The sequence below is a fragment of the Glycine max genome, chromosome 18, assembly GCF_000004515.6.
Source record: "Glycine max cultivar Williams 82 chromosome 18, Glycine_max_v4.0, whole genome shotgun sequence".
Classification (NCBI taxonomy): Eukaryota; Viridiplantae; Streptophyta; class Magnoliopsida; order Fabales; family Fabaceae; genus Glycine; species Glycine max.
In genome coordinates this window covers 47942994-47970223 of record NC_038254.2, presented here as the reverse complement: position 1 = coordinate 47970223, position 27230 = coordinate 47942994, and the positions used below count along the sequence as shown (strand labels likewise).

At 33.3% G+C, this 27230-nt stretch overlaps 1 protein-coding gene and 2 pseudogenes across 6 annotated transcripts; 2 read left to right on the top strand and 1 right to left on the bottom strand.

Moving 5' to 3' along the window:
• The first annotated feature begins 3122 nt into the window (after positions 1-3122).
• LOC100782559 (uncharacterized protein At4g19900-like) lies at positions 3123-4637 on the top strand (annotated as a pseudogene).
• Positions 4638-6545: 1908 nt separating this feature from the next.
• LOC100782022 (pentatricopeptide repeat-containing protein At4g28010-like) lies at positions 6546-10673 on the top strand (annotated as a pseudogene).
• A 3155-nt stretch (positions 10674-13828) lies between these two features.
• Positions 13829-22462, bottom strand: LAX15 (auxin transporter-like protein 15). Of its 6 annotated transcripts, XM_041011686.1 has the most exons (11): positions 22069-22462; positions 21862-21900; positions 21609-21700; positions 21090-21319; positions 20821-21006; positions 20275-20387; positions 19981-20164; positions 19487-19584; positions 18211-18418; positions 15692-15949; positions 13829-14435 (listed from the first exon to the last, which is right to left on the bottom strand). In XM_041011686.1, the coding sequence occupies exons 4-11, from the start codon at positions 21285-21287 to the stop codon at positions 14196-14198; spliced, it is 1485 nt and encodes a 494-aa protein (XP_040867620.1). In that variant the 5' UTR covers positions 21288-21319; positions 21609-21700; positions 21862-21900; positions 22069-22462; the 3' UTR covers positions 13829-14195. The 6 variants fall into 6 exon arrangements, with proteins under 6 accessions (XP_040867620.1, XP_006602647.1, XP_014626648.1 ...); XM_006602584.3 differs by lacking the exon at positions 21862-21900 and having other exon boundaries at positions 22065-22462; XM_014771162.2 differs by lacking the exon at positions 21862-21900 and having other exon boundaries at positions 21609-21691; positions 22065-22462.
• Positions 22463-27230: the final 4768 nt, after the last annotated feature.

The window sequence follows — 27230 nt, the reverse complement described above, 5'->3', positions numbered from 1 at the left end:
TTTCTGCCAGGACTGTTGGATCCTAGAGAGCATGCTAGAATCAGGCTGATGAACCTGTAAGGCCATGATCTTAAGGGAATCAAGTCTAGATAAAGCATCTGCCGCCACATTTTCTCGACCCTCTCTATACTCTATGTTGAAATCAAATGCCATCAACTTTACCAACCACTTTTGCTGGAATGCTATGGACAATCTCTGCTCTAGGATGTACTTCAAACTTCTATGACCAGTTCTAATGATGAACTTCTTGGGGAGTAAGTAGTGCCTCCATTTTTGGACTACAAACATAACTGCCAATAGTTCTTTCTCACATGTTGACAAGGATTTTTGTTGTGTTTTCAAACTTCTATTGATGAAGGCAATTGGGTGGTGATTCTGCATTAACACAGCACCTAAGCCTAGGCCAGAAGCATCCACCTCCACCACAAATTCCTTAGAAAAATCTGGTAAGGCCAAAACTGGTGATGCTACTAGCCTTTGCTTCAATTCCTGAAATGCTTCTTTTGCTGTAGAAGACCAACTAAAATTATCCTTTTTCAACATATCAGTCAAGGGTTTTGCAATAGCACTATATTGACTTACAAATCTTCTGTAATAACTTGCAAGACCCAAGAAGCTCCTTAATTGCTTCAAGTTTTGTGGTAGAGCCCAATCTTGTACTGTTGTAATTTTTGAACGATTCGTGGAAACTCCTTCTTTAGTAATAAAATGGCCCAAATATTCTACCTTGTCAATAGCAAAGTAGCATTTGGATTTCTTAGCATACAAGCAGTGAGTTCTCATAGTAAGAAGAACCTGATATAAATGAGAAAGGTGGTCCTCCATACTTCATATGTAGATGAGTATATCATCAAAGAAAACAAGTAAGAACCTTCTCAAGTAATTCTAAAAAACTGAATTCATTAGCCCTTGAAATGTGGTAGGAGCATTGGTAAGCCCAAAGGGCATCACTAAGTATTCAAAGTGGCCCGCCTGAGTTCTGAAAGCAGTTTTGTGAATATCAGCTGCATCCATTCAAACTTGATTGTAATCAGCTCTTAAGTCAATTTTGGAAAAAAAAAATGGTTGACCCATACAACTCATCCAGAAGGTCTTCTACTAATGGTATAGGGAATTTGTTCTTGACAGTTGCCTTATTGAGATCCCTATAATCCACACAAAGCCTACTGGCCCCATCTTTCTTTCCCACCAACACCACTGAACTTGCATAAAGACTGTTACTCTTCTCTATAATTCCTTACTTTAAATAGTCCTGAATAAATCCATCAATAATATCTTTTTGTTGTTTAGCATACCTATAGGGCTTCTTGTTGACAGGGTTAGCTCCTTGCATTAAAGGAATCTTGTGATCATGGCCAACTCGACAAGGGGGAAGACCAGATGGTTCCTAAAAAACATATGTGAATTTGAGTAACAAACTATTAATATCAGGTGGCAGTACCTGTTGACTAGCATGAGTAGTCAAATAGTAGAGCAAGGAGCCTTCAACTTCAGATTGCAAACTAATCAGAGAGAGGTGAACACCATAAGAGATAGTTTTATAAAGATGTTGTTTTCGAGCAGTGGCCAGATTGGTAGGAGTAGCTCCTCTCAGGACATGTCTTTTTCCATGGACAAAAAATTCCATGGTCAATTTGTTGAAATTCCATGTGATGTCCCCTAGTGTTACTAGACATTCAATTCCCAATACTAAATCATAGCAACCAAGAGGTAACAACACCATATCAGAAGTAAAGTTGGTATTTTGAATTGACCAAGAAAATTTTGGAACCTTTGAAGAAATTTGGACTTTATTTCCATCTGCTACGGTGACAGAAACAATGTCCATAGCTTCTGTTTGACAACCCATCTTCTGAGCTATGTGTAAGTCCAAAAAGTTATGAGTGCTTCCACTATCAATTAAAATATGGAGAGGTTTCTTTCCACAATAACCAGTGACTCTCATGGTTCAAAAATTAGCTACTCCATTTAATGCATTCACAGAAATTAAAGGTTTTGAATCAGGTTCAGTAACCACATTAGCATCAGGTTGTTGAGGTCCAGGGCCCTCCTCTTCATCTTCAATTTCCAACACATGGATCTGCAATCTCATATGTGTAAGGCCATGTTCAGGTGTAAATGGTTCATCAGAAAAGTAGCATAGGCCCTTCGATCTTCTTTCAGCCATGTATGCGGGAGTTAGGTGCTTAGGTGTTTATGGTTTGGTGGAGGGATTGATGGTTAAATGATTGGTTGATCTAGGAGGGTTTGGAAGTAGGGGTGGTTTAGGAACAAAGGAAGATTTCTGGTTCTTGACAAATGGTTTGGCTTGTGTATTGGAGAAGGAAGATTCATACATCTTTGCAAAGGAATAAGCCTTTCGAATAGAATTTGGCTGAAACATTCGAACAATCATCTGAACCTCTTATTTTAATCCTCCTAAAAAGCAGCTAAGTTGATGCTCATCAGAAAGATCCACTCTTGACACAATTGAGCCAAACTCCTCATGATACTCTATGATGGATCCTGTCTGCCTGAGCTTCATTAAATCCGCCATGGGATCTTCATAAACATCTCCAAAACGATCAAGTAACACGATCTGATATTCATTCCAAGAAGCCAAATTCTATAATCCTACAGATTTTATGTAAGCACTATGCCACTACAATGCTTTTCCTTCGAAATGAACTATTGCTAAACGTACCTTGAATTCATCAGGTGTATTATCGACCAAAAAAAAAGTTTCACACTAGATCAGCCATTGTTTTATTCCTTCACCATTGAATCTTGGAAATTCCAACCTAGCCAATCGAGTGCCACAAGAATAAGGGTTGGATCTTTCACCTCTAGGTGGATTGCTTGCTGCTGGAGAATCTTGTTGCCTCTGCTGAAACATTTCGTGTATTGTTTGTTGCATGGAAGCAACGAGCTCGACAAATCTTGATTCCATTCTACTACTGAGACATTCTTCCATTTCACAAAGGGAAGCTTGACTGCGCGTGTTCTTTGCCATTGCTTGATCACCAAGGAAGGAACAGGCTCGATGATACCAATTGATGTAGCAGAACTAGGAACTCAACTAAGGGATTCGAAGTTCTTGGACAGACAAGGGAACTCAATGAAACAAATGAATTCCGATGAGCATGGTGGTCATGCTTTTCATTATTAGAAGAAGAAATTACAAGGAGGAGGTTGATTACAGATTCTATTCAAAATGTTTCCTTACCTGCCAATTACTACTTATAGTCCTCAACCACTAACTACCTAACTACCACTAACTGCCTAACTGCTTTTTCAACTAACAGAAGTTAACAGAATTGAGTCTAACTAACTAACTACCTTCCTAAGCTTGTATCACGTGCCAAGATATCTATATTCTCTCTTATCACATTCTTAGCCATAATTTTTCTCAACCTTTGTGATGTTCTTATCTACTACAATTCCCTGTACCCTGCTGCAAATAAAGGAGCACTAGTAGAAGTGTTGCAACACAGAAAGGGAGAAAGGATTAGGTTAACTTTGATTCTTTCACACACCCTTTACATTCCATGCAAGAAGAGAATGGAGGAGTTGGTAACATAAATCATGTGGTACTAGTTGCTCCACTTAATGCCACTGAAGAAGAGAGAATTGGTTGGTTTAGAGGGAAGCTTCGAGAGTTCAAGATTCTCAATTCAGATGAATTGAGAAGGCAATTCCATGCTCGAGTTCTAGGATTTTTCGTTCCCAGGTGCGAGTCTCAAATTTTCATGGCTTGGGAGTCCTCTGTAGGCTCATTTGGAGCAAGAGAATTGTTGTCCATAGAGAGTCTTTTCAAGGTGCATCCCGAGGCATGCTTGGTGATTCTATCAAGGACTTTGGACTCAATCCATGGCTATAGGATCCTGAAGCCAATTCTTGATGGGGGGGGGGGGGTGTTAGAGTTCAGGCAGTGACCCCAGACTTGCAATTTCTCTTCAAGGGGACTCCAGCTGAAGCATGGTTGAATGAGTTGAAGAAAGGGAAGAAGGACCCTGGTGAGATTTCTCTCTTTCAAAATCTATCAAACTTGATGAGACTTGCAGCTTTGTACAAATATGGTGGTGTCTACCTAGACATCGATGTTGTAGTCTTGAAACCTTTATCTTTGTTGAGGAATTTTATTGGAGCACAATGCATGGATGCTGGGAATAAGCACTGGACTAGACTAAACAATGCAGTTCTGATATTTGACATGAATCATCCACTTCTTCCAGATTCATTGATGAATTTGTGTTGACTTTTGATGGCATAATGGTCCCTACCTTGTTTCCAGAGTGGTTGAGAGACTAGGGGAAAGGCCTGGCTTCAACTTCACAATCTTGCCTCCTATGGCCATTTATCCAGAAGATTGGAAAAAGATTGGCGGTCTCTTTATGAAGCCCAAAACTAGAGGTGAATCAAAATGGGTTGAAGCCAAACTGCTTTAGATTAATGGTGAGGCTTATGGGGTGCATCTATGGAACAAAGAAAGTAGTAAGAGATTGAAGATTGAAGAAGGAAGTGTCATGGTAAGAATTATATCTGATCATCGTGTCACTTGCAAAAACTTGATGTTGGCTTCACTTCTCCGACCAAGCTTTGAGTTTCTCTCCACAAACAATGTTTTTTTTTTTTCATTCTTCTTCTCATTGTATTAGGAACACTTGATGTAAATCACATAGCTCGGCAAGTTGTAAAGGAATACTCTTTCAATACAGTAATAGTTTATCTACTTGATCATTCCAAATTTTCAAAGATGTTCAAAATTCAATGCCAATTGGATTGCTCTATCTGAATATTCTACCCCAAATTCTAACTTTAAGCCGTCTAAATCTCAAAGGGAATCTAAATCTTCCGCATCTCCACAAACCAAATCCTGGCAATCTCCTAAAGGACTTTTTCCTAGTAAATTTGCGCTTACTTTTATCATTTCTATTATGAGAGCCAAAATCTCCATCCACGTAACTACCCTTTGAGGCTAACTCACTTTCTCTCTCAGTTCCAACAAAAGGGGTGGATCCAATTTGCTTGATCATGGCCCAAGGATCCTGAAATTCACGCTCAGAATCACTTTCCCACAAAGATATTGGCTTGATTATAGGTGAGCCACTGTAAGAGTCAAAATGGGTTGCCAAACTTGTGTGCTCCATGTCAAATAATCTCCTCATGGATGTGCTTCCTCCTTTCATCAACTCCAACAAAGTGCTTGATTTGTGGGATGAGGAGAAGGATGATGAGGATGCAGCTGAAGATGACAAAGAAGATGATGGCCTATATAGAGATTTTTGGTACTGAATAATCTTTCTGATCTTTTCCTTCTGTTCTTCTGTGTTGATAAACCAGTGGGTATCTTCATATATTTCCTCAGTAATTTCAGATGGCATTTTGTGTATAAGGATTCCAATAATATGTGTGATGTAAATAAATTTCAAAGATTCTTTTGATTTTATACAGAAGGGATAACAGTAACACAATGGACAAAATTATTAGATATGAATTATGAAGCCGGCAGAACTTGACATTTGGTGCACGAATGGACATAGGACAAGACAAAATTGAACAAAAACTTGTATTGGACACTTAGGAGTTACTAGAAGGGATGAGGTATGTTTGAAGGGAGGGAGAACAAATCCTCCCAAATGCTAACAAACATTCTGTAGATAATTTAGGCTAGCTAAACAACTGATCCAAATCCATCCACATAGTATTCATAAATAGTTTATTTCACGAAGACAAATGACATAATAAAGTTGTTAGTTGCTACTTATATGCCAAACAAATGCAGGCTACACAATCTCCCAAAAACCTAATTAATAATATAAATACAAAATAAGTTTAATGGTGATGTAAGAATCCGTGTTTGGATTGTGGATAACATCGTCCATTTGTGTCCAACCTTAGTTTTGAGGAAGCATCATCATTTGCATGACTAAGATAATTTTATATAAGTCAACAAATTTGTCAATGATAAATTATGATTAAATGATAATATAAAATTTAGTGTATAATTTTTTTTATATAAAATATGTTAAAAATAAATATAAAATATACTTATAGTATTTTCTTATTTTGCATATCTTATGAGTAAAACATTTGATAATTTGTGTTGATCCTCACTATTGATTACTCCTTTTCTAATTAAAATGTAATATGTTTTTTAAGGGAAATTAAAATGTATATGTTAGTTGCTTGCGGGATAATCATCCGTTGATTATAAGTTGAAATGTAATTTAGGTCTTTTTTAATTATGGATTCATGAGTTTTGTTCCTTTATTTTTTTCATTATTTTAGTCACTATATTATAGAAATTTCATAATTTTGCATATATTTTTTATTTTAATTAATTAAATTATTTTATGACAGTACCTTAGATAAATATTTAAGACTAAAAGTAGCAGAAATAAAATATATTCAAAATTAAAAAATGAGTCAAAATTTAAGATTTCTTTTAAAAAAGTTAAGGACTGAAATAGTGAAAAATAAAAAACTAAAATAACAGATTAAAAATTACTAAGGACCAAAATCGTACGTTACAAAGAAAAAATGTGGCATTCTATACATAAAAGTCATTTCCCTCGCTGGAAATCACAGCCCTCCCCTAAGTCCCCCCCTTGCAGTTCAACTCTCAAACTTGCAAAAGTGCAAATCCTATTTACTTACACAGAACAACCAAGTACAAGTCGCTATGATCCTCAAACGCTTCCTTGACCCGCCACCATCTCCCACCACCACCGTTAACCCCTTCCGCGTTTCCGCTTCATCACTATGCGACGCTGTTTCCCTCTTTCACGACCCCAATTCACCGCCCTCCGAACCAGCTTGCAGCACCCTCATCGACAACCTGCGAAAATACGACGTCGTCGTGTCGGTTTACCGCAAGATGGTCGCCGCGTGCGTCTCGCCCAGGTTCTCCTATCTCAGCGCCTTAACCGAAAGCTTCGTCATCACCCACCACCCAAGTTTCGCTCTTTCGGTCCTGAGCCTCATGACAAAGCGCGGTTTCGGGGTCAACGTCTATAAACTGAACCTCGTGCTCAAGGGGTTTTTGTAAAAGTGGTCATTGCGATAAGGCAATGTCTGTGTTTTCTCAAATGAAGAGGAATTGTGACTGTGTGGTTCCTGATAGTGTTACTTACAATACCCTAATAAATGGGTTGGGTTTTGTAAAGCTAAGAGATTGGTGGAAGCTAGGGTTTTGTTTGAGGTAATGAAGGGTGGGGATTTCAGACCTAACTTGGTGACTTATAGTGTTTTGATTGATTGTTATTGCAAGAGTGGTGAAGTGGGTGAGGGGTTCAGTTTGTTGGAGGAGATGGAGAGGGAGGGTTTGAAAGCTGATGTATTTGTGCATAGTTCTCTCATTAGCGCGTTTTGTGGGGAGGGTGATGTCGAGAAGGGAAGGGAGCTTTTTGATGAGATGTTGATGAGGAAGGTTAGTCCCAATGTGGTTACATACAGCTGTTTGATGCAGGGTCTTGGCAAGACCGGGCGGTGACTCAAGGCTTCTGAGATGTTGAAGGACACGATGGATGAGAACAGAGGACGAGGCTAAGGTGTTGGATTTGATGGTGCAGGAGGGGGAGGAGCCGGGTACTTTGACATACAATGTTGTTGTGAATGGGCTTTGTAAGGAGGATCGGGTGGATGATGCACTTAGGGTTGTGGAAATGATGGCGAAGAAGGGGAAGAAACCCGATGTGGTTACGTATAATACGTTATTGAAAGGGCTGTGTGGAGCTGCTAAAATTGATGAGGCGATGGAACTTTGGAAGCTGTTGTTGAGTGAGAAGTTCCATGTGAAGCTGGATGTCTTCACGTTTAATAATTTAATTCAGGGACTTTGCAAGGAAGGTCGTGTTCATGATGCTGCAATGATCCATTATTCGATGGTTGAAATGTGGCTCCAAGGTAACATAGTAACTTACAATATTTTGATTGAGGGCTATCTAGATGCTAGGAAACTTATTGAGGGGTTGCAACTCTGGAAATATGCAGTGGAGTCTGGATTTTCTCCCAATTCAATGACTTATAGTGTTATGATTAATGGTCTGTGTAAAATGCAGATGTTGATGTTGTCTTCTTTAATATAATAATTGATGGAACCCTCAAAGCAGGGATGTTAAATCTGCCAAGGTTTTGCTATCCGAGATGCTTAAGATGGATTTGGTCCCTGATGCTGTAACCTTTTCTATATTAATAAACAGGTTTTCCAAACTTGGAATGCTGTATGAGGCCATGGCGCTCTATGAGAAAATGGTCTCGTGTGGTCATGTTCCGGATGTTGTTGTATTTGACTCTTTGCTAAAGGGCTATGGTTTAAAAGGAGAGACAGAAAAAATCATTTCCTTGCTTCATCAAATGGCTGATAAGGATGTTGTCCTGGACTCAAAATTAACTTCTACCATCTTAGCTTGCCTTTGCCACATGTCAAGAGATCTTGATGTAGAGACAATTCTTCCAAAATTGTCACAACAAAGTGAACATACATCAAAAGGAGCAACCATTAAATGTCATGAGCTCTTGATGAAGCCGAATAATGTTCATCCAGAACTAAAATTATATGTTGCACAATAGTCGTTGTTTTCAAGAGCATGATGTCATGGTACACTAAGTAAGTTCTTTGTTGTCTATCATTAAATTAGTTATGTTCCATGCTTTTTTATATCTCGGGTTATATTGCAAATTTTATCAACATCATTTGGTTTCATTTCAGAGTGCTGTGTGCTTATGCTAGGAGACACTTATGCAGTCTTGGATTTTGATCAGGTATCTGTTCTGTTCCTGCTTAGATCTCGGATTCTTTGCCATTGGCTACATTGATATATGAATGGTTTGTATTTCTGTTAACCTGGGGATGCTACCTCATGTCTTTATCTATATACAATACAGCTACAAGTATTATTCAAAGGTGTGATTTGGAGAAATTTTTGTCTTAATGGGATGCACATGTGAATGATGTATTTTTTTTGTGTGTGTGTGTAAAATTCATTGTATTTACCAAACAATGACTTAAATAAATCAATTAAATGTTTTGCTTGGACAGAGGGATTGGCAACCTGACAACCATGGAGTTTTGAGGTCATTGACATTTCAACCAGTTGCCATTTTATGGTAAAGAGATGCAAGTGTAAAATTCAGCTTCATCGTATCAATGCCCCATTTGATACTATAACTAGTCCATGAATAAGATTGGCAAAATGTCTTGCAGGTTTGCTTCTAGCACAACTGTTGTACTTAATTTCAAACTCTCAATATCATCACTTTGTAATTATTTTTATTGTACTTTTAAAATGTATGCTTTTGAAGTAGTAAGAATTGTATCAGATTGGCTAACCTTAAGGCTCTCTTTCTCTCATATTTAGACAAGGATAGATCCTGGATTGTGTTAATTGTTTAAAAATTTAGTGCCCACCCAAAAACAAAATAGGTCAGCCTGCCAGCCTAAGACAGCACTAAACAAAAATGGTGATTTCCATTCCAAAACAGAAAACTGAAGGGGAATAAAACTAATTAGCTAAACCCATTTTAAACCAACACTAAAATCAATCACTAGCTATACTCCTATCTCCCATGTTAAAGAACAACTCTTCTAAAAGCTTAAGTTGTTACTTAAGAGGCTTAGGACTGTACTTTTTTTTTTTAATATTTCTAGCAGTTAAAATGAGAATGAATATGAGAAAAATTAATGGCATTTTTAGTTTATGCCAAAGGATCCATTCAAAATTTTATTGGATTGAGATTTTGGGGTTATAATATCAATTATAATTATATCATAATAGAAATTGTTATATTTTTTTGTGGGAATTACCACCGTCGTTCATATCACAGGATCTTCTTAGGTATAGACAGTGATTACCTACATACAGATTCAAATAGTTTAGTTTGCCTTGTGTTTGGTCTGGTCCCCCAAGTGTTTTGTTCATCCTTAATTGTTAATAAATTCTTCCGTGTGTGGGGCAGAGGAGGATCAATAAAGGTTGTGGTGCCAACGTAGTGGGGATCTTGGCATCCTATTGTGATGCTGAAGCACACCTCTTTTGTTTAAACTAATTAGAAATTAGTTCATATTCATAAAATTTGCATTTTGATAATTAGGAAATAAAATTTTCATTCTGGATTCTATTCAATGTTATTGTTTGTATGTGTGGTCTATGATATTGTTGGCCTAATTTTAAAGTTTAAGTGATGCAACTAACTATTTTATTATTATGATTGTTTCAGAGTTGAAGATGTCACGGCGGTAACATTGTAGCTGAGACATCCCGGAGCTGAGTGTTGTCGTTGATAATTAGGAAATAAAATTTTCATTCTGGATTCTATTCAATGTTATTGTTTGTATGTGTGGTCTATGATATTGTTGGCCTAATTTTAAAGTTTAAGTGATGCAACTAACTATTTTATTATTATGATTGTTTCAGAGTTGAAGATGTCACGGCGGTAACATTGTAGCTGAGACATCCCGGAGCTGAGTGTTGTCGTACTAGATTAATTATTTGTTATATATGATTAACTTTAAGCATCTTTACCTATTTAGAGACAGAGTAAAGACATAATGTAAAGTAGAAATGACCAACTGTAAAAACACAAATAGTCACAACTAATGTGTCTATAGCGGTTTGTGGAAAATTGCGGAAAGCGGAAGTCATATAATGAATGAAATATATAATATACATCAAATTATATATGTATACAAAGTTAAGGTGTATGTTTTTTTTTTATTAGCAAATGTTAATTATTGTTAGTTTTTATTAGTGGAAAAATTCAAATTCACGTCCTTGTTTCTTTCTTTCTCCATTCAACCATTAAGTAAATCTTAAACTTTAAAAATTTAGGTGTATGTGAAAGGAAAAATAAGTTGCATAAAAATTGGCACATTATATTGTTTTAATTATTGTTTCACTTCCTCAGGGGTTTTTTTTAATTTTCCAAATTTATTTTTTTTAGTTCCTAAATTTGAAGTTAAACATAAAAGTATCTATTCATTTTTCATTGTTATTTCCCGAATACAATCATTTTTTTCATTGTCTGATATCCTTCATCTTCTCTTGTATTGTAAAAACAAAAAATCCAACTCTTTAACCAATTCTTCCCAAGATCATCTTCAACTTCAACCATTAGCTCTTTTTCTCTAAGGGGTGACGACCGGAGATACTCCCATCCTTTTGTTTTTTTTCTTAGCCACAACATCTACAATATTAGTGGGTTTTGTTTCTTTCTTTAATCCTTTTCCTAGTATATGTTCTTGGTTGTCCAACTCCTGAAGCTTTAAAAGCTGTTTCACAAGCTCATCATCATTTGCATCTTGAAAGACCCTCTTCTTCCCAATATCATTGTCATCTTTTTTTTTTTTTTTTCATTAATCACTTCGTTCACTTGCTATCGCATAGCAAGGATCCTTCAGATATTAAGGTATGCTAGTTGTTTTTTTAAATCACTTGCTACATTCATCAATGTCATTGAGTGAAATCGGATCAATTTTCAAAGTAGTCAATCTTGATTAGTGGCTAATCCCAAAACTTCTAAAGCGGTATGGCTACTATCGTGAAGTCTAGAAAAACAATATACATAATTGATATCATGCACAAATACTAAAATATAGATAAATTCACATTTAAAAATAGTGTAATTAATAATCAAAATTCATTATCACTAACATTCAAATCCAACACTAATAATTAAAGTAATTATGCTATCTAGTGCCTATTACCATTTTTTTAAAACAGAATCATTATCTCTACTTTTAAGTTCTCCCTAATCAACAAATAAATGTTCTTCCTCTTCCTCGTCTTTAATAACCATAGCTACAGTGAGTTAGTATGTTGTCTAGTGAGTCTAGCTGGCCCACTAGCCCAAATCAAATTTTCAGTGCCAAATATTGCTTCATCTTCATTTGCTTCTCCATCTTCACCTATATTTCTTCTACCAATCACTCATTATAATCATTAATATTATTAAGGAGAATGAGATCAATTAAATCCTTGTTGTCATAACAATCTTTAAGAGTTTGGTTGTACTTCACAAAAACCAAGTCTTGTACCTTTTGATACTCGAGCTTGATTCTCTTCTTAAAATGAATATATATTATAATTTTAAAAATATAGTTAGTTTCATGATGAGCTACAATCTTGCACAAATATATTATAATTTACTTGCTTAAATGTACTTTAATAGATATCATCTCTGCCATGAATGAATGCAAAGCTTGCAGAGGAAGTTAGAGAGAAAAAGAGATGAAGGAAGCAATGAATTGCGTAGAATGGATCTGCTTACAAAGTTAGTGATATCAGTTGGCTATATAGTTAGTTACACTAACTAATTCATTAACTTTGGTTACATAGAGATTAACCAACTAAACTAATTGTAGTTACATAGTAACCTATGCTAGGATACTTTTATTGTTTGTGAAGCTAGGTGAGCAAGAACAAAAAAGCAGCCCCAAACATCCTAACTAAGTTGGCATCTAGAGGACTACTAATCATCTGCTAAGCAAAACCAAATATTATTAAAGTAGATAAAAAAACAAACAAACAATATCCGTACAAGGGAAAAAAAAAACCCCACAAGAGGGCTATGTCAAAAATATTTATAAAGGCAAATCCTATACGATATTTATTGAAATCATGTCGGATAAAATCTAGGAGCACATTCCACCATTTGAAATCAGCCACATTGAATCAAAAATCGGCCAAACGATCTATACAGTTGTTACCTTCTCTATAGATGTGAATCACCATGAATTGCATGCCACGAGTCCTAGCTAAACAGTTTTCCCATTGGTTACGCAAATGCCAAGAACCAAATTAGAATGTTGGAAAGCATGAACTACCAAAGAAGAGTCAGTTTCCAACCATAACGAATGCCATTGCCTATCCCATGCAATGTCAATAATCTTCATAGCAGCAACAAGTTCAGCATTGAAGGAAGAAGAGACCCCTAAGGCCATGGAGAAACCACCAAGAAAACTACCATTGCAATTGCGGAAGAGACTTGAGAATAGTTATCTTGACCTTTACTTTAAGAGTCAAATCCTCTTTAATAATAATACAATTGAAATTACAACTACTATTATAGTTTATAATCTCGTACCCAATTAAACACTACTAAAACTCTAATAGAAAAAAGAATTAAAAGATCAACAAATTAGTTGTAGGTTTTTTCATTAACTAAAGAGATGCATATTACCCTCCATGTTATACTTCTTGTGAATGCCATTTTGGCCTCTTTATTTTAGTCATTAATAAAAAATTAATAGTTGATATATTAATTCATGAATAACATAATTTATTATGAATGTGCATATAATCTTGAATATTGACTTTCTGATTATCAATTGAAAGTATTCTACTTTATAATCTGAAGTTAGTTTCTCACAATCCATTATCAAATTAGGGATCAAGTGTGTGGTAGGACTTGGACAGTCAAGTAGCTCCATCCGCAAGTAAAGCAAGATCCACAAAATCCCCCTTTCATTGGGAATCTAGTCAAGTATTTTTCCAACCCAAGTTTCTAATGCGCTCACTCACTCATTCCTTCAAAAATTACAATATAAAAGGAGACAAAAAATAGACAAATCAAATGACATGAAAATATGGGTGTTCGGCTGCTAGGGCAGAGGTTCATGCATATTAAATCATGAACACAGCTCTCATAATATAAATAAATAATATTAAACACACGATATCGTTCGTACATGAGAGGCAGAGAAGCATAAGAAAGCACATGCATCCCATGTGAATATGCAACGGGTCCACGTTCTGTTTAAATGATTGAATTGAAGTGAGATTAAAGTGGCATATTTTGGAAAATTGCAAAGTAATAATGAGATAGAATCTATGAACACACAAAGAAATTTGAAACAAGGTCTCATTCTATCGAATTCCAAACCAAAACAAAAAAAATGGGGTAAGTTACCAAAACAAACGTAATTTAATTAGCCGATGCATTTATAGCAAAGGAATCATACCCATTGACCACACTATTTTTAAAATTTTAATCAACTAATCTTAATGGAAAAAAGAAAAAGAAAACCTATATAGTGTAACGAGAAAGAAAAGAAAAAAGAAAAAGAAAATTACAACAAAACACAACCAGCACACATCAAATTAAGGGGGAGTGTTACTAAGATTCCCCATGTATGATACAAAATATAATGAAACTATGATTTCAGCTGAACTCTATTATGATGTTTAAGTGGTGAGTCATGGGTGAGTTGCTACTCAGTGATGATGATGGGCATGAGGAGGTGGTGCTGCTGCCATGGGTGGTGGAGTTGGGGGCTTGCATTGGTAGCATTTGGCAAAGAGCCCAAATGTGTCAATTTGCTTAACGAAGTTGGTCATGCTGGCCCATCCTCCAAACCCAAACCCAACCACCAAAACCCACACCACAATGAATGCATTGAAGACATACATTGCAGTCCAGCTTGGCATAAAGAAAGGAGGCTTCTCAGCAGCATTCTACAAAACAAAGTAAACTAAGTCACATTACTGAGGAGTACTTGGATGCCCCTACTTATACTTCCATTGCATTATTTCCAAAATTCCCAGAATAGGAACAATAATGATGTCAAAATAAACATAGTCTAATGGTTATGTAGGTCAGCTTATACTTTTACACTATCAATCAATAAAAAATTATTGTTGGTACAATTTTTATATGACAATTTATAATTGACAGTATAAAAACTATTTTATACTTTTAGTACATAACTCATTTTCATATAGAATGTATAATATAGTATAATAAGAATTAGACAATATAGTAAATGACCATGACTAACATAAGCAGGTTTATGTATGTATGAGTTTATCTTCTAAACTTTTCCACTAATGTTGGCCTAATTTGAATTATTGGGAGAAATCAAGATATCAATCAACTTCGTCAGCTCAAGAGAGGCATAGTACGATATTCTTGACTGTTGCAAATAACTGAACGAAAATGACCTCCCACCAGTCCTCAATTCTTCTCCTAATGTTTCCAAATTCAAGCCTTAAATGCTTTTGTACATTTTCTGCTTCTCTCTCTCTCTCTCTCTCTCTCTCTCTCTCTCTCTCTCTCTCTCTCTCTCTCTCTCTCTCTCTCTCTCTCTCTCTCTCTCTCTCTCATGCACTATGACACTCATACCCTTTATTAGATTCAGATATTTACAATAATGCCACGAACAACATTCAAAAGAGTTGATTAATTTAATACTAGTTAAAGAGTGTTCAATATATCTTACAGTCTTAAATATTGTTTTTCACATATATATGTTAAACTCTTTTTCTTCACTAGTGTCCAAACCTTACACATATATTCAATTAGATTTATCATATTGTCACATCGTATTAATGAATAAGATAACAAGATCAAATCTGTCTTAGATGTTTGTGTAATGACAATTGCTAAAAGAGGAAAGAATTTTATTGGTAGGCATAAAAATGTGTTCTATAATTTTTTAAATGTATTTTCATATGATTTTCAATAAAATCTTCTCTTTTAATTATTTTTTTAACCAATACCCTTGAGACAGTGATTACCTAGTGTAAAACAAAAGTGTTTATGCTTTACAAATTAATCTCTAAGTTCACCTTTATGTAGAGTTAGCATAAACTTCATGAAGAAACAGCCTATGCAAGTGTCACTATACTCTAACATACCCTATGATGTAATTAAGGTGAGTTAGAACTTAGAAGTCATAGAAGTGTACAAAAAAATATTGAATGATTTATACCTGTCTGGCTGAGGCTTTTCTGTAAGTAAGCATATGAGCTGTGGCGGGAATGATGTAGACTGTGAAACTAACCAGAAGAGCTCCAACTGCAGAGTTTATGGGCCCAAAGAAAGGGAAGATTATGGCCAAGAACCATATGGGTATCACCACTGGCAACCTTGCTAGTGCCCTTATGCAAATGCTTTTTGTGTCATGCATCCCAATTACCTTCTCCCAGACAAAGTACAGTGGAGTACTAGCAAAACCGAATGTGATGAACTGCATGCACACCCAATTCAATATTTGTAGTTAGTTAGAATTTCTCTGTTTTCATCCATACTCAAATGTTTCCTTTCTTTTTCTTCAATTATTTAACAAAGTCATCATAAGGGGGGAACCAAGGCATTTATTATTTGCTGTGTTTTGCCACTTTTGATTAGTGGTTTTGGACAACATAGTTAATGCAAAGTGATTTTGATATTTTATGCATGTGAATATATACAGAGATTAATGTAATTTCACATACATTGAAAAAACCCGACACAAAATTGATTTGGAACGTACTGTATGAATTTAACATTACCCAAAAAATCAAACTTGCTTTTTTCTGGCACTAGAAACACTGCAAAATTGAAATATTTGACATTGGTGCACAAATTAAGTCTATACACGAAACTGTAATTGGGATTTCAAAACCATATTTTTGTGATCAAGCTACGTAGTAGTAGTTTATAGTAGATTAAAACACGTACATTATTAATTATATTTGACGGGTAAAAAGAACAGTTGTCAGTATTTTTCTTTGCTTTGGGGGTTATGGAGTTGTTTAATTACACCCAAAAGTCTATGATCCAATTTTATGCTCTGACATTCTTACCAAAATTAATGAAACTTTTATCACCGTTTAAATGAACATTTATTGCAACAAGGCTTCACGTGACAAGATTTTTGTTTTATATTTACTCCTATACAAGACAGATTATAAATAAGCGTGTAATACTAGTTTTCTAGGTAGTAGTAACTACGGAAAAAAAATATTGGTACTCCGATTTCCTCTGGACTCAAACAAAAATAACTAAATAACCAATTTTATACTAATTAAAAAAATTAGTTAATATCATTTAATTTTTCTTAATTTCAATTAAAAAAATAAGATTATTTATAAAATATCCTTCATTAGAATTTGTTATCATATCTATCATGAATAAAAGAGTTATTAAAAATAAAATTAAAATTAAATAAAAAAAATGTTTTAAAAATGATAATAATAAATAGAGTAAAATTAGTTAAATTTACTTATCTATAGCGTCATTTACTTGTGCATTATTTAATATTTACATATCCTCATGTTAAATACAGTATAACCAGTGGTTGGGATTGTAATGTTACTTGTTTTTTGTTCTGAACACTACAGGGGTATTCCTTATACTCTGTTAGTGGCTACATTTCATTTATTTATATAAATACCAATTCGATTTGTCTAAAGAAATAAAAATAAAACTTGCGTGCATTATTTTACCCGTTTAAATAAAAACAACAATAAGTCACGGGAATCTAATTCAATTAATTTAGGTATGAGTTATATGATAAACCACCTATCACAGACTTTCATTCATATGGATAAAAAAAGAAAACAGCAATACTACCTGGATGAATGAGCATAGGGATTACATGACTAGTTTTTTATTTTCTATTTTATTTGGTAGTACATCTTTTTTATCCTCATGAGAAGTTATACAAAGTACCTATTTAATATTATTTTCTAGTACGTAACAACTAATAAAAAAGTGAAATAGTATCAGAGGATTTATTTATAGCGTTACTTTAATCGTGCATTATTTTACCCATTTAAATAAAAACAACAAAAATACCAGTTGTTATGACTTAGACTCCTGAATTGAAATGTGACTAGCTTTTTGTTTTCTATTTACTATATGACAAGTTATATAAGAATCTATTAATTAATACAATCCAAATAAGCATTTAATATCAAATTCTAATAAGTAACAGCTGATAAAGTAAAATGGTATCAAAGGATTTATTTATAGCTTCATTTACTTGTGCATCAATGTACCCTTTTAATTAAAACAACAAATATAGTAGCATTTATGACTTAGGGCATCTCCAATGCAAGTGGGTTTCTTAGCACATGTAAAGTTTTTCATGGTTCCCATGGTGTTATGTCATTTCTAAAATACTCCTACATAATTTTGTTTCAATGGTAAGAAACTTCAAAAAAAACTTAAACTTTTATATATTCTTTTCCTCTTTTTTATGCTGAGTTGATGCTAGTTGATGGAAAGAAAATAGTTTTTAAATATTAAGAAATGATTTCTTATATAAGAAACTCTTCTCACTGAAGAAACCCACTATGCCACGCACACTTTCTCCAATGATGGGATTCCTTGAAGAAATAGTTTCTTCTCTTTAAGAAATCCACTAAACATCTACCATTGGAGAGACTTTTAGGACTCTTGAATTGAAATGGTTACATTATGTACCAAAATACAAAAAATTGCATGAACAATAGAAAAATTTACCTGGTGAATGAGCATGAGGATTACAGCAGCATCACGAAATCGATTTTTGGGGAGGAGAGAGAATGCATTGGAATGATTGAGAAGTTCATCACCAAAAGCCCAGTAAACGGCAGCAGCAGAAGGAATCGTTAGAGTGAAAACATACAAAGTGGCCAGCAAGTATATGTACTTGAACTTCTGTGGCTTCCACATGGCGTGCATAATCTCTCTGCAACATTTGTCACCCTTTCTTCAATACTTTACACTCAACTCAAGGATCAAGGAATAATCATAATAATAATAATAATAATAGGGACATTGGAATTTCTAAAATCGGGTATATAAATAAAAGTAGGTTGTGACTCTTGGCTCCATTGCCACTTTGTTTCACTAGACCGCTGGGTGTGCAGACAAAAGGACAATGTGAGCCACCCCATCAAATTAATTTTGTTTAGAAAGTATATTTTTGCACAAATTTTATACAGAAAATAATATAATATAAAATAAGATAACTATAAATTTATTGAGTGAATAATTAATATATCTTGTTTTTCTTAACTTCGGTTTTTTTCCGTGGCTGTAAATTTTTACTTCTACAAAGTTTAAAGGCTTTAGATGATTGGATTTAATAAAGGACAAAAGCAGCAAAGCAAAGACCATTCAACTGTGCGATTTTCTTAGTGGAGACATTATTTAAATTACATCTTAGTATGATAATGTTCTTACACTCTGTCTCATTAGTTAAGTAGGACATCATTGTCTTTTATAAACCCTGTGATTAACCATAAAAGAAGAATAAATAAACAAATGTTATGATTGGAAGACAATGATGACATGTAAGTGTGTAACTTGGAACCTATAGTAATTCTTGGAGCCTAATGACACATGTAGCTCATGATACACATTTTTAAAATGAATTTTATAATCTAGTATTAATAGTAGTATCTCTTCCTTTCAAATAATATTTCTTCCAAGATATAGAGTGAGGAATGAACAAAGCTTTCCCGAAAGGTGATTTTGCATCATTTAATCCCAAGCTCTCGAAAACCAAAATGACCAGCAAAAAGTCGCTAAGAGAAGCTGTGAAGAAACGAGTGAAAGAGAATAACGAGGCATGGATGAAGAAAAGGGTAAAAGTGAAAGTGACAATATTTAGAAACTTCCACATATCATATAATTTATCAATATTTATTATATTTTTAAGTATTATATCACCATTTATCATAATTATACTTATACTTCTGTCTCTAGGTTAGGTGTTAATAATTAGACCATTTATTCCAAAGGGGTAACTTACACAGTAACTGCATGTCCACCAAACGTGTACAGTATGTTGGTGGCTCCTGTAAAGTACAGCACTAGCTTCGTTGGACCCGTGTGTGTCACATTTTCTGCCTGCCATAATATTCCCACATACACAAAAAGTCTTATCTTAGCATACGATGATGTTTTCAAACACTAATAAAATTAGAATCTAATTTATACACATGATGTCAAGTATGTTTAAAAAGCCTAAATTATCTTATTCATTGATGTGATGTGACACTAATATAAACTTTTAATACAAAACTATATAATAATATGAGAAAATAAATTAGTGTAAAATAATTTTACACGTCAATCAATTACAATCTATAAAATATGATAAATTTATTGATTTTTATGATAATTTATTCAAAAATCAAGGATAACATGTGATTGGATGACCCTAAGTATATTATCCATAAACTCTAATAATATTTTAGATTTTAGATAGACTTATAAATTTATGCTTCAAAATTACCGATTTACCTGGCCATGAATAAGAGCTGCAATAGCCAAGTACCAAGCAGTGTAAGTGGTCATTCCAAGTCCCAGAAAAGACCAAATACGGTAATTGTGAAAGGAGGGTATGAACACAGAGGTGGCACAGCAAGCTCCAAAGATATAAGTCCAAGTTCGTTTATCCAAGTGGTCATTTATGTAGTAGATGTTACTGTTTTTGCAACAGGAACCAAAAAAAGTGTAAATGATGTTGTGTAATCAGAACAAACCTATACAAGATTGCCTCGATTTTTTTTGCAGAAATTAAGAAAGGGTCTTTACCTTGCACATGCTATAAGCTGAATCACAGATCCAAAGAGGAGGAAAGTACAGTTGAAGGCTAAGCCCACTGCTTTCCAATACGGACCCAGCAACCCATCAAGCACTTCAAACCACTGAAATAAATGAAATCCAGTGCAGTGAGTTTCAACTTAGACTATTTAGTGTGTGTTTAGAAATCAATACTTGAATCCAACGCTAACCATAAAACTATACCATAGTTGCTTTGAAATTTTTGCATTGAAACACGCAATTTTTCTGTTCAACGTGATTTCAACGCTAATTCAAACACACCGTTGATCATTGTGAAATAGTCCTATATACTTCTACTAAGGTCTTATCCTAAGTTTTAAAAATCGGTCTGCAACTGTAATTTTGGCTGTGAATGCAGATATTTGGACCCTCGTCAACCGTATCATGATCACAATTGCAGCCATATCGACTGCATGTATCTGTAATTACTCGCAACATCGAAGATTGCGATGAAACTATTTAGACAATTTAGAACCTTAGACATTGTGAGAAATAGATTTGGCAGAATGAGAATACCTGAATGACATGGTTCTTGAAACTGACATTTTCTTTTTCCTTTCTGGTACGGTACTCCATGTAGAGGACACTGATTAGATACGCTGTCCAACTTCCCAAGATTCCATAGAAAATCTGAAGCAAGATTCCTGATAGCATGCCCAGTTGAGAGAAAGAATAGGGCAGTGTCAAAAGCACTTGAGCCACCTAAAACACCGATTCATTAGACATAATAGAAGTTAAAAAAAAAAAAAGTGATTTCTATTTTTTTTAGTTGACTTTGATTTTACTTGATTTGAAGCACAGCTGAACCATGCGTCCCAAACAGAGCCTCCATGCCAGAGGAAGCTCTTGATGTTGAACATGGAGTGGTCTTGTTGTTGCAACTCCTTCTCTTCTTCCCTCATACCAACTTCACTCTCTGTCTCGTTAAGGCTTGTTGTGACTATTGCTTCCTCTGCTTGGTTCTGAGGCAACATTGTTTCCATTTTTTTTCTTCAACTGTCTTGAAAAAATGGATCTGAAACACATGAAAAAAGTACACTTAATGAGACAAAAAAAAAAAAAGATCAAACACTACCCCAGAAAACGAAAGCCAAGAAGAAAAAACACACACCACACCACCCCAGATCCAGATAACTGAAAATTCCTTTGCAGCCTTTTCACAAAAAAACAACAAATCCCACCACACAAAAAGATAGAATAGGAAAACTACAAAGAAAAAAAGTGGTCATTTTGTGTTTACAATTCCATGTTTCACACGCCCAAAAGAAACAGTAATGCAGATATCTATCACACTTTCCACTAACCTCGGTGGTGCGTGAGTGATGTCTCTTTCTCCAAAAGCTGAAAAATTTAAGCTACCCCTTGATCTCTCTTTGACTCTATCTATCTTCAAAAACTAAAGAAATGGCCTTTGTTATTCAATGCTATTCAGCAGAGTCAGTGGCAGAGATGTGTTAAATCACTTAAATGTTAATATGCCTAAGAATTCTCTATCCATGGAAATGGCAAAGGAAGCTATAAATGCAATGAGATAATGAATGAAGTTAAGTTACACACTTGTTTTTGTTGTTGTTGTTGATGAATGGAGCTTGAAAACTGTGCAAAATATATATTTATTATATAAAATAAAAGGAGCACCACTTTAATGCGCGCCACCAATTGGCGCAGAAAAAGGCAGAACCGAACGGCAAAGGCGGCGAGAAGCCGCAAAAGCAGGGAAAGAACAGAGAGAAAGAAAAAAGAAGAAAGAATGAACTCACTCACTCAAAATTGAGGTTTTGGTATTCCAAGTTGTCCTTTGTTTTTCTTTCTCTTGATTCAGAGTTCTTCAGAGGCTACTCTGATACTATAGTATAAATAAAATTTAAAGACCTTTTTACTGTTGAACCAGATATTGCATATACAAATGAACTTGGACCAATTTTTGTTTAATGTTGGAATCAGTGGACAAAAGTCACAAAACAGAAAAGTGAAGAAAAGCAGAGAGGGTTTGAAGTAACCAAGCCTAGCTAGCAGCTCTACAGTGGGAGAGAAAGAGAGAAATGAAACCCAATTTTGATTTGATTCTTGGGTTTCTGAACAATTTTTGGAGATCAAAGTGAATGAGACTTCGTGTTTGTGATCTGTAAGGAGTGAAGTGAATGAAAGGTGCTCTGATTTTATAGGCCGAAAAGGTACTTTCAACCTTAACGGCTTCAGATTATTATATAAATAGTGAACCTTGTCCAAATTCACATTGAACATCGTGTTCGGGTTAACTTCGTTTGTTTTTTACTTCATTTTTGTCACTTAAACAAATTTAAAATTTAAGTGTTTTTATTATTATTTAACCTTCTCTCTAACTATTTTAAAAAGAATGTCATTGAAGTAAAAAAAAAAAAGTTATGTTTTTCTATAGATAAGAGTTGTTAGATTTTTGTTTGAATGGATTTTCGTTTCTGTAAAATACTAAAAAAGTTATATGCTGACAACAAATTTAAAAGTTTAAATTATTTCAATTAGCTTAAATTTACTTTTCATCCATACACTTTTCATATATATGGTATAATTTTAGTTCCTAAAAAAATCGTGGCAAACTTGATGTCCATGTTTTTAGGATTTAATAATTTTGGTTCATAATTAATTTGTTGTCAATTTTTTAACACAAATTAATAATTTTGAATCTAAGTGATGATACAATATTAACATGTTAACATAATAATAAATAACATGACCATTTATTACATATCTTAGTAATATTAATGGTTGAAAATTTGGTTTTAATTATTACGTCACTACATTGGTATATGTGACTGATTTATCTTATCATTATTCACATTCATGTTATCTCATTTTCATTTAAATGTCATGTAAAAAAAATTATTAAAAAAGAATAATTAATGACGATTTAAAATTGTTAAATGTTAAAAACATGAAGGATTAAATGTGTAACAAATTTTTTGAGATCAAAATTATTCAATTATAAAATTATAGGATCAAAATTAAATATAAATCTTTTAAAAACTATTAAAATAGTCTATGATTACAACACAATTAAAATTATATTGTATCAGTCTCTTACAATATAAAAAACACAACAAAATTGCAAATGCAACTGCGATTACAATTTAATACCTTTCGTGCATTAATAACATGTTGCATTATATCAAGATTATGATATGTTGAGAATGAATTATTTTTTTATTAATAAAATTATGCTTTAATATGATATATTAAATTTAAATGAAGTTTGTAACATCATAGATAAACACAATAACCAAACATTAATATTTGATAACTTTTACTAAAAATTATATAGTTGAAATAATTTGATTCTTAAAAAATGAGATAGCCTCACACAATGAATGAATCAAACTAGGCTACCACAACGTGTACGGACGAGAAAAGGCTTCCTCCGCCCATGGCCACTTTAATTGTACTAAGGGCCAAAAAAAAAAAACTAAAAATCAGGGACTTAAACATTTTATGAGGAAATCATGTATAGATTCAACCCTTCTACTTTTCTAATTTCCTCCTCTAAAACCCAGTCCTTCTTGTTAAAAAACTTGGGTGGTTAATTAAAAAATATTTATACTCCTATAATAAAAAAAATTCCTTCTTTATTTTATATTTGAAAATTAAAAAATTTATAATTAAATTTCCAAAAATACGTTGCCAACTTTCATTCAAAATAAACCCAAGTCTTTACAATTTATCCATAAGAACCATAGGAAGATATTCCAAATGCACTTCTTTCCTACCAGTCTTTTAATGAGTCATGAGCTGTGATCTGATCCAAGATCTTAATAGAGAATGGGCATAAAGCTTCAGATGCATAATTGTCTCATCACCGATAGAGATGTCACGTTTCAATAATAGCTTCTCACAATTAAAACATTGTGCATGAGTCTCCAAATTAAAATCTTTAATTACTTTATTACTTGGCATCTTTATTTTCCAAAGGGAGTTCCACACATCTCCGTACATTATTTGCTGGGGACAATAAAAAATATACACTCCCAAATACCCTGTGTTTACATGGTAATTCTTTGGGTTATTTTCATTCCACACAATTTTGTTAGTTTGTTACCAACCGGATCAGTTATTTTAAAAATTAAATAATTTTACGTTTCTTTTTTCCTTGCCACCCAGAACATAAATTAATCATATTCTTGATAAGTTGATTAATATTATTGACTTTGAAAGATTTTTGCATACAATAAAAATTAAACACGAAATTCACAACTGAAATAGATCATCCCCACAACGTGTGACCACTGGGTGCCTAATGATATACCAATCCATCGGGTTGAATAATTTTTTTGATGAAAAAATAATAAAATACAAAACTTATATTTTGGGAAGAGGCGTGACTTTATTATCTGGCCCCAATAGTTGTTTAGATTTTGACCTGTTTGTTATAACTTGGTCTCAGTAGAGCACCCGTGTTTATTTTTATTTTCAAGGGAGAGATTTATACTAGCTGTTACAAAAAGAGAAGGAAAAAGAGATAAGGGATAAGGAAATTAATGGCTAAGGAAATAAGGCATTGTTAAAATTTTAATGCACACATAATTTATATCTTATAATTAATCAACCAGTTAAACTAATTCAAGAAAATTACACAACACATTTTTAAAATAATTGAATGATTGAGATTATTTGGTATACATATCCCAACTATGTAAAATGGAAGGACTATTTTTTAATTTGAATTTTCTCATGCTATTCTGTAATATGACACTATGAATTTTAAATAATTTTAGTTTTAGTTCTTATCATTTTATTTCGATTTGGTTTTCATCCCTATAGTTTTATCCTATTTAGGTTTCGACCCCTTTAGTATTGCAAATATTCGTTCAGATGGTCTGTCTAACTTGCAGGACACGTGTTTTGGCATGTTACTTGTAGTAAAGATCAAAACGAAAATTTAAAATTATAGGAAAAAAATGAGATTTTAAAATATAGGAACTAAATCTAAATGAAAGAAAATTATAGATAAAAAAAAATGTGCTTAAACATGCTAGTTGGGAGTCTAGGACAAAGACCTTCGGACCCTATTCAAGTAATTATACAAATTTTACATTTTAGTTCTTACACACATTTAAAAAAATTTCTTTTTAATTCTGTACAAGTACTTTTCGATTCTTGTAATTTCTGCGGTTAAAAATCACAAAAGACTAAAAGGTACGTAAATTAAAGTATGTATAAGGATAGGGGCTAAAAATAATCTAATGGTGTTGGTAAAAGAACTAAAAGAAATAATTTTAAAGTAAAGAAATTAAAAGAAAAAGTATGTCCAACTATAGGACCAAATTAGTACTTTTTCCTAAAAAATAATAACATGAACTTTCCTTTCTATCATATTGTCAAGCAAGTGTATGAAGAAGCAAGGTCCAAGATTACACATTTGAGAATCCTTTGAAAGTATTAAATCTTAATGTTCAAGGCATCTAGCATATGCTTCTATTTTTCAAGGCTCGGGATAATTTATTTATAGGACATATTCCCAATCTTTATGTCTAACATCTAAAAGGAGATGTGGCCTAAAGAACTTTTGCTGTTGTGCTACTCATATAAGCTAAAAATGAAAAGTTCAAAGCAAAAGCACATGGATGACTTTGATATCCTCCTATTTTAGAAGGAAAACATAGGTTTTGTAAGTGGATATTTGAATTCAATGTCCTTCTACGTTTCAAATATCAATTCGTCACTTTGGTATTCCTAAGATCCCATAATGCTTGTCAGTAGTTTATACACTTTATCTCTGTGTATTTATATATAGATAAGGGCAAATGATCCAACATTTTTGTTTCTCTGCATAAATTTGTAACAATTTAGTTTCTAAAAAAATGAAAATTCTAATTTAAGAAGTAAACATGTAAAAAATATGAACAATTAGTCAATTATATTCTGTGTATAATTTAATAATAAATTAGTATTTAAACTTTGTAATATAATGGAAAATTAATTATCGAATAATATAATTTAATGTCAAATTGATTCATAATTATTATAATTAATAATAAAATAATCTCACAAAATTAATTAAAAATATAATTATTATATTTTTTTACATATTTAAAGACTAAAATAAAAAAATTGTTTTTATAGGCTAAATTGTTATCAATTTATAGATTTAGGGGCCAAAATATCAATCAACCATATACACATTAGATAATGATCACTTTTAACAAAAATATAGCAAAAACTTATGAACTTTTTTAAGAATCCGTACATGAGTTTTTCAAATGAGTAATTAATATATATATATATATATATATATATATATATATATATATATATATATATATAACTGTTGAAAAATAAAATCAAACTTGTAATTGATATAGAAGACCTCAAAATTGGACTATTTCAGAACTAGTAAAATTTGGTGATTGTGGTTAGGTTATTAGATTTTAATTAATTTATTTATTTTTAATAGAAATACCCTCGCTGTATCTCAAGACGATCAACACCAGAATTTAGGTTTGCTACCCGGGGGCCAACAGGAAACATTTCAAGATCCCAAGATAAATTAGTCGCCGAAAAATAGAACTGGGCGCCTCCACCTCGTAACTCATCTAAAATTAACGTTAACCTAACTATATATTTAGGTATATGATTGATTATAAATATTATGTTGCATCTTCAAAATAAATATTATGCCCAAATCCCAATCATGGAAGTTTGGGCATTAATGGAAGGAGTCTTTGCATTTTGACAATAGAGTTGAGATTATTAGAAAAGCCGTTTTCAGTGATGATTATTATTAAGGTATGACATACTTTTAAGAGCTACTAACATTTGCTGTAATTTCGTGTTTTGCTTTTATAAATTTTCACAGGGACAATTAAACCGACATTCTACAAGGTTTGTGTTGATTATATTGCCATTTTTTATTCAGAAAATTATAACTATTTCTCTTAATTATACTAAAGATTAAT

Excerpts from the sequence above, each read along its gene's own strand:
- LAX15 (XM_006602584.3), bottom strand. The coding sequence starts at position 21,287 with ATGGAAACAATGTTGCCTCAGAACCAAGCAGAGGAAGCAATAGTCACA. Across the intron at positions 18,419-19,486 it reads GGTGGACATGCAGTTACTGT|AGAGATTATGCACGCCATGT; the intron begins GTAAGTTACCCC and ends CAAATGTTGCAG. Across the intron at positions 14,436-15,691 it reads GAAAAGCCTCAGCCAGACAG|AATGCTGCTGAGAAGCCTCC; the intron begins GTATAAATCATT and ends TTTGTTTTGTAG.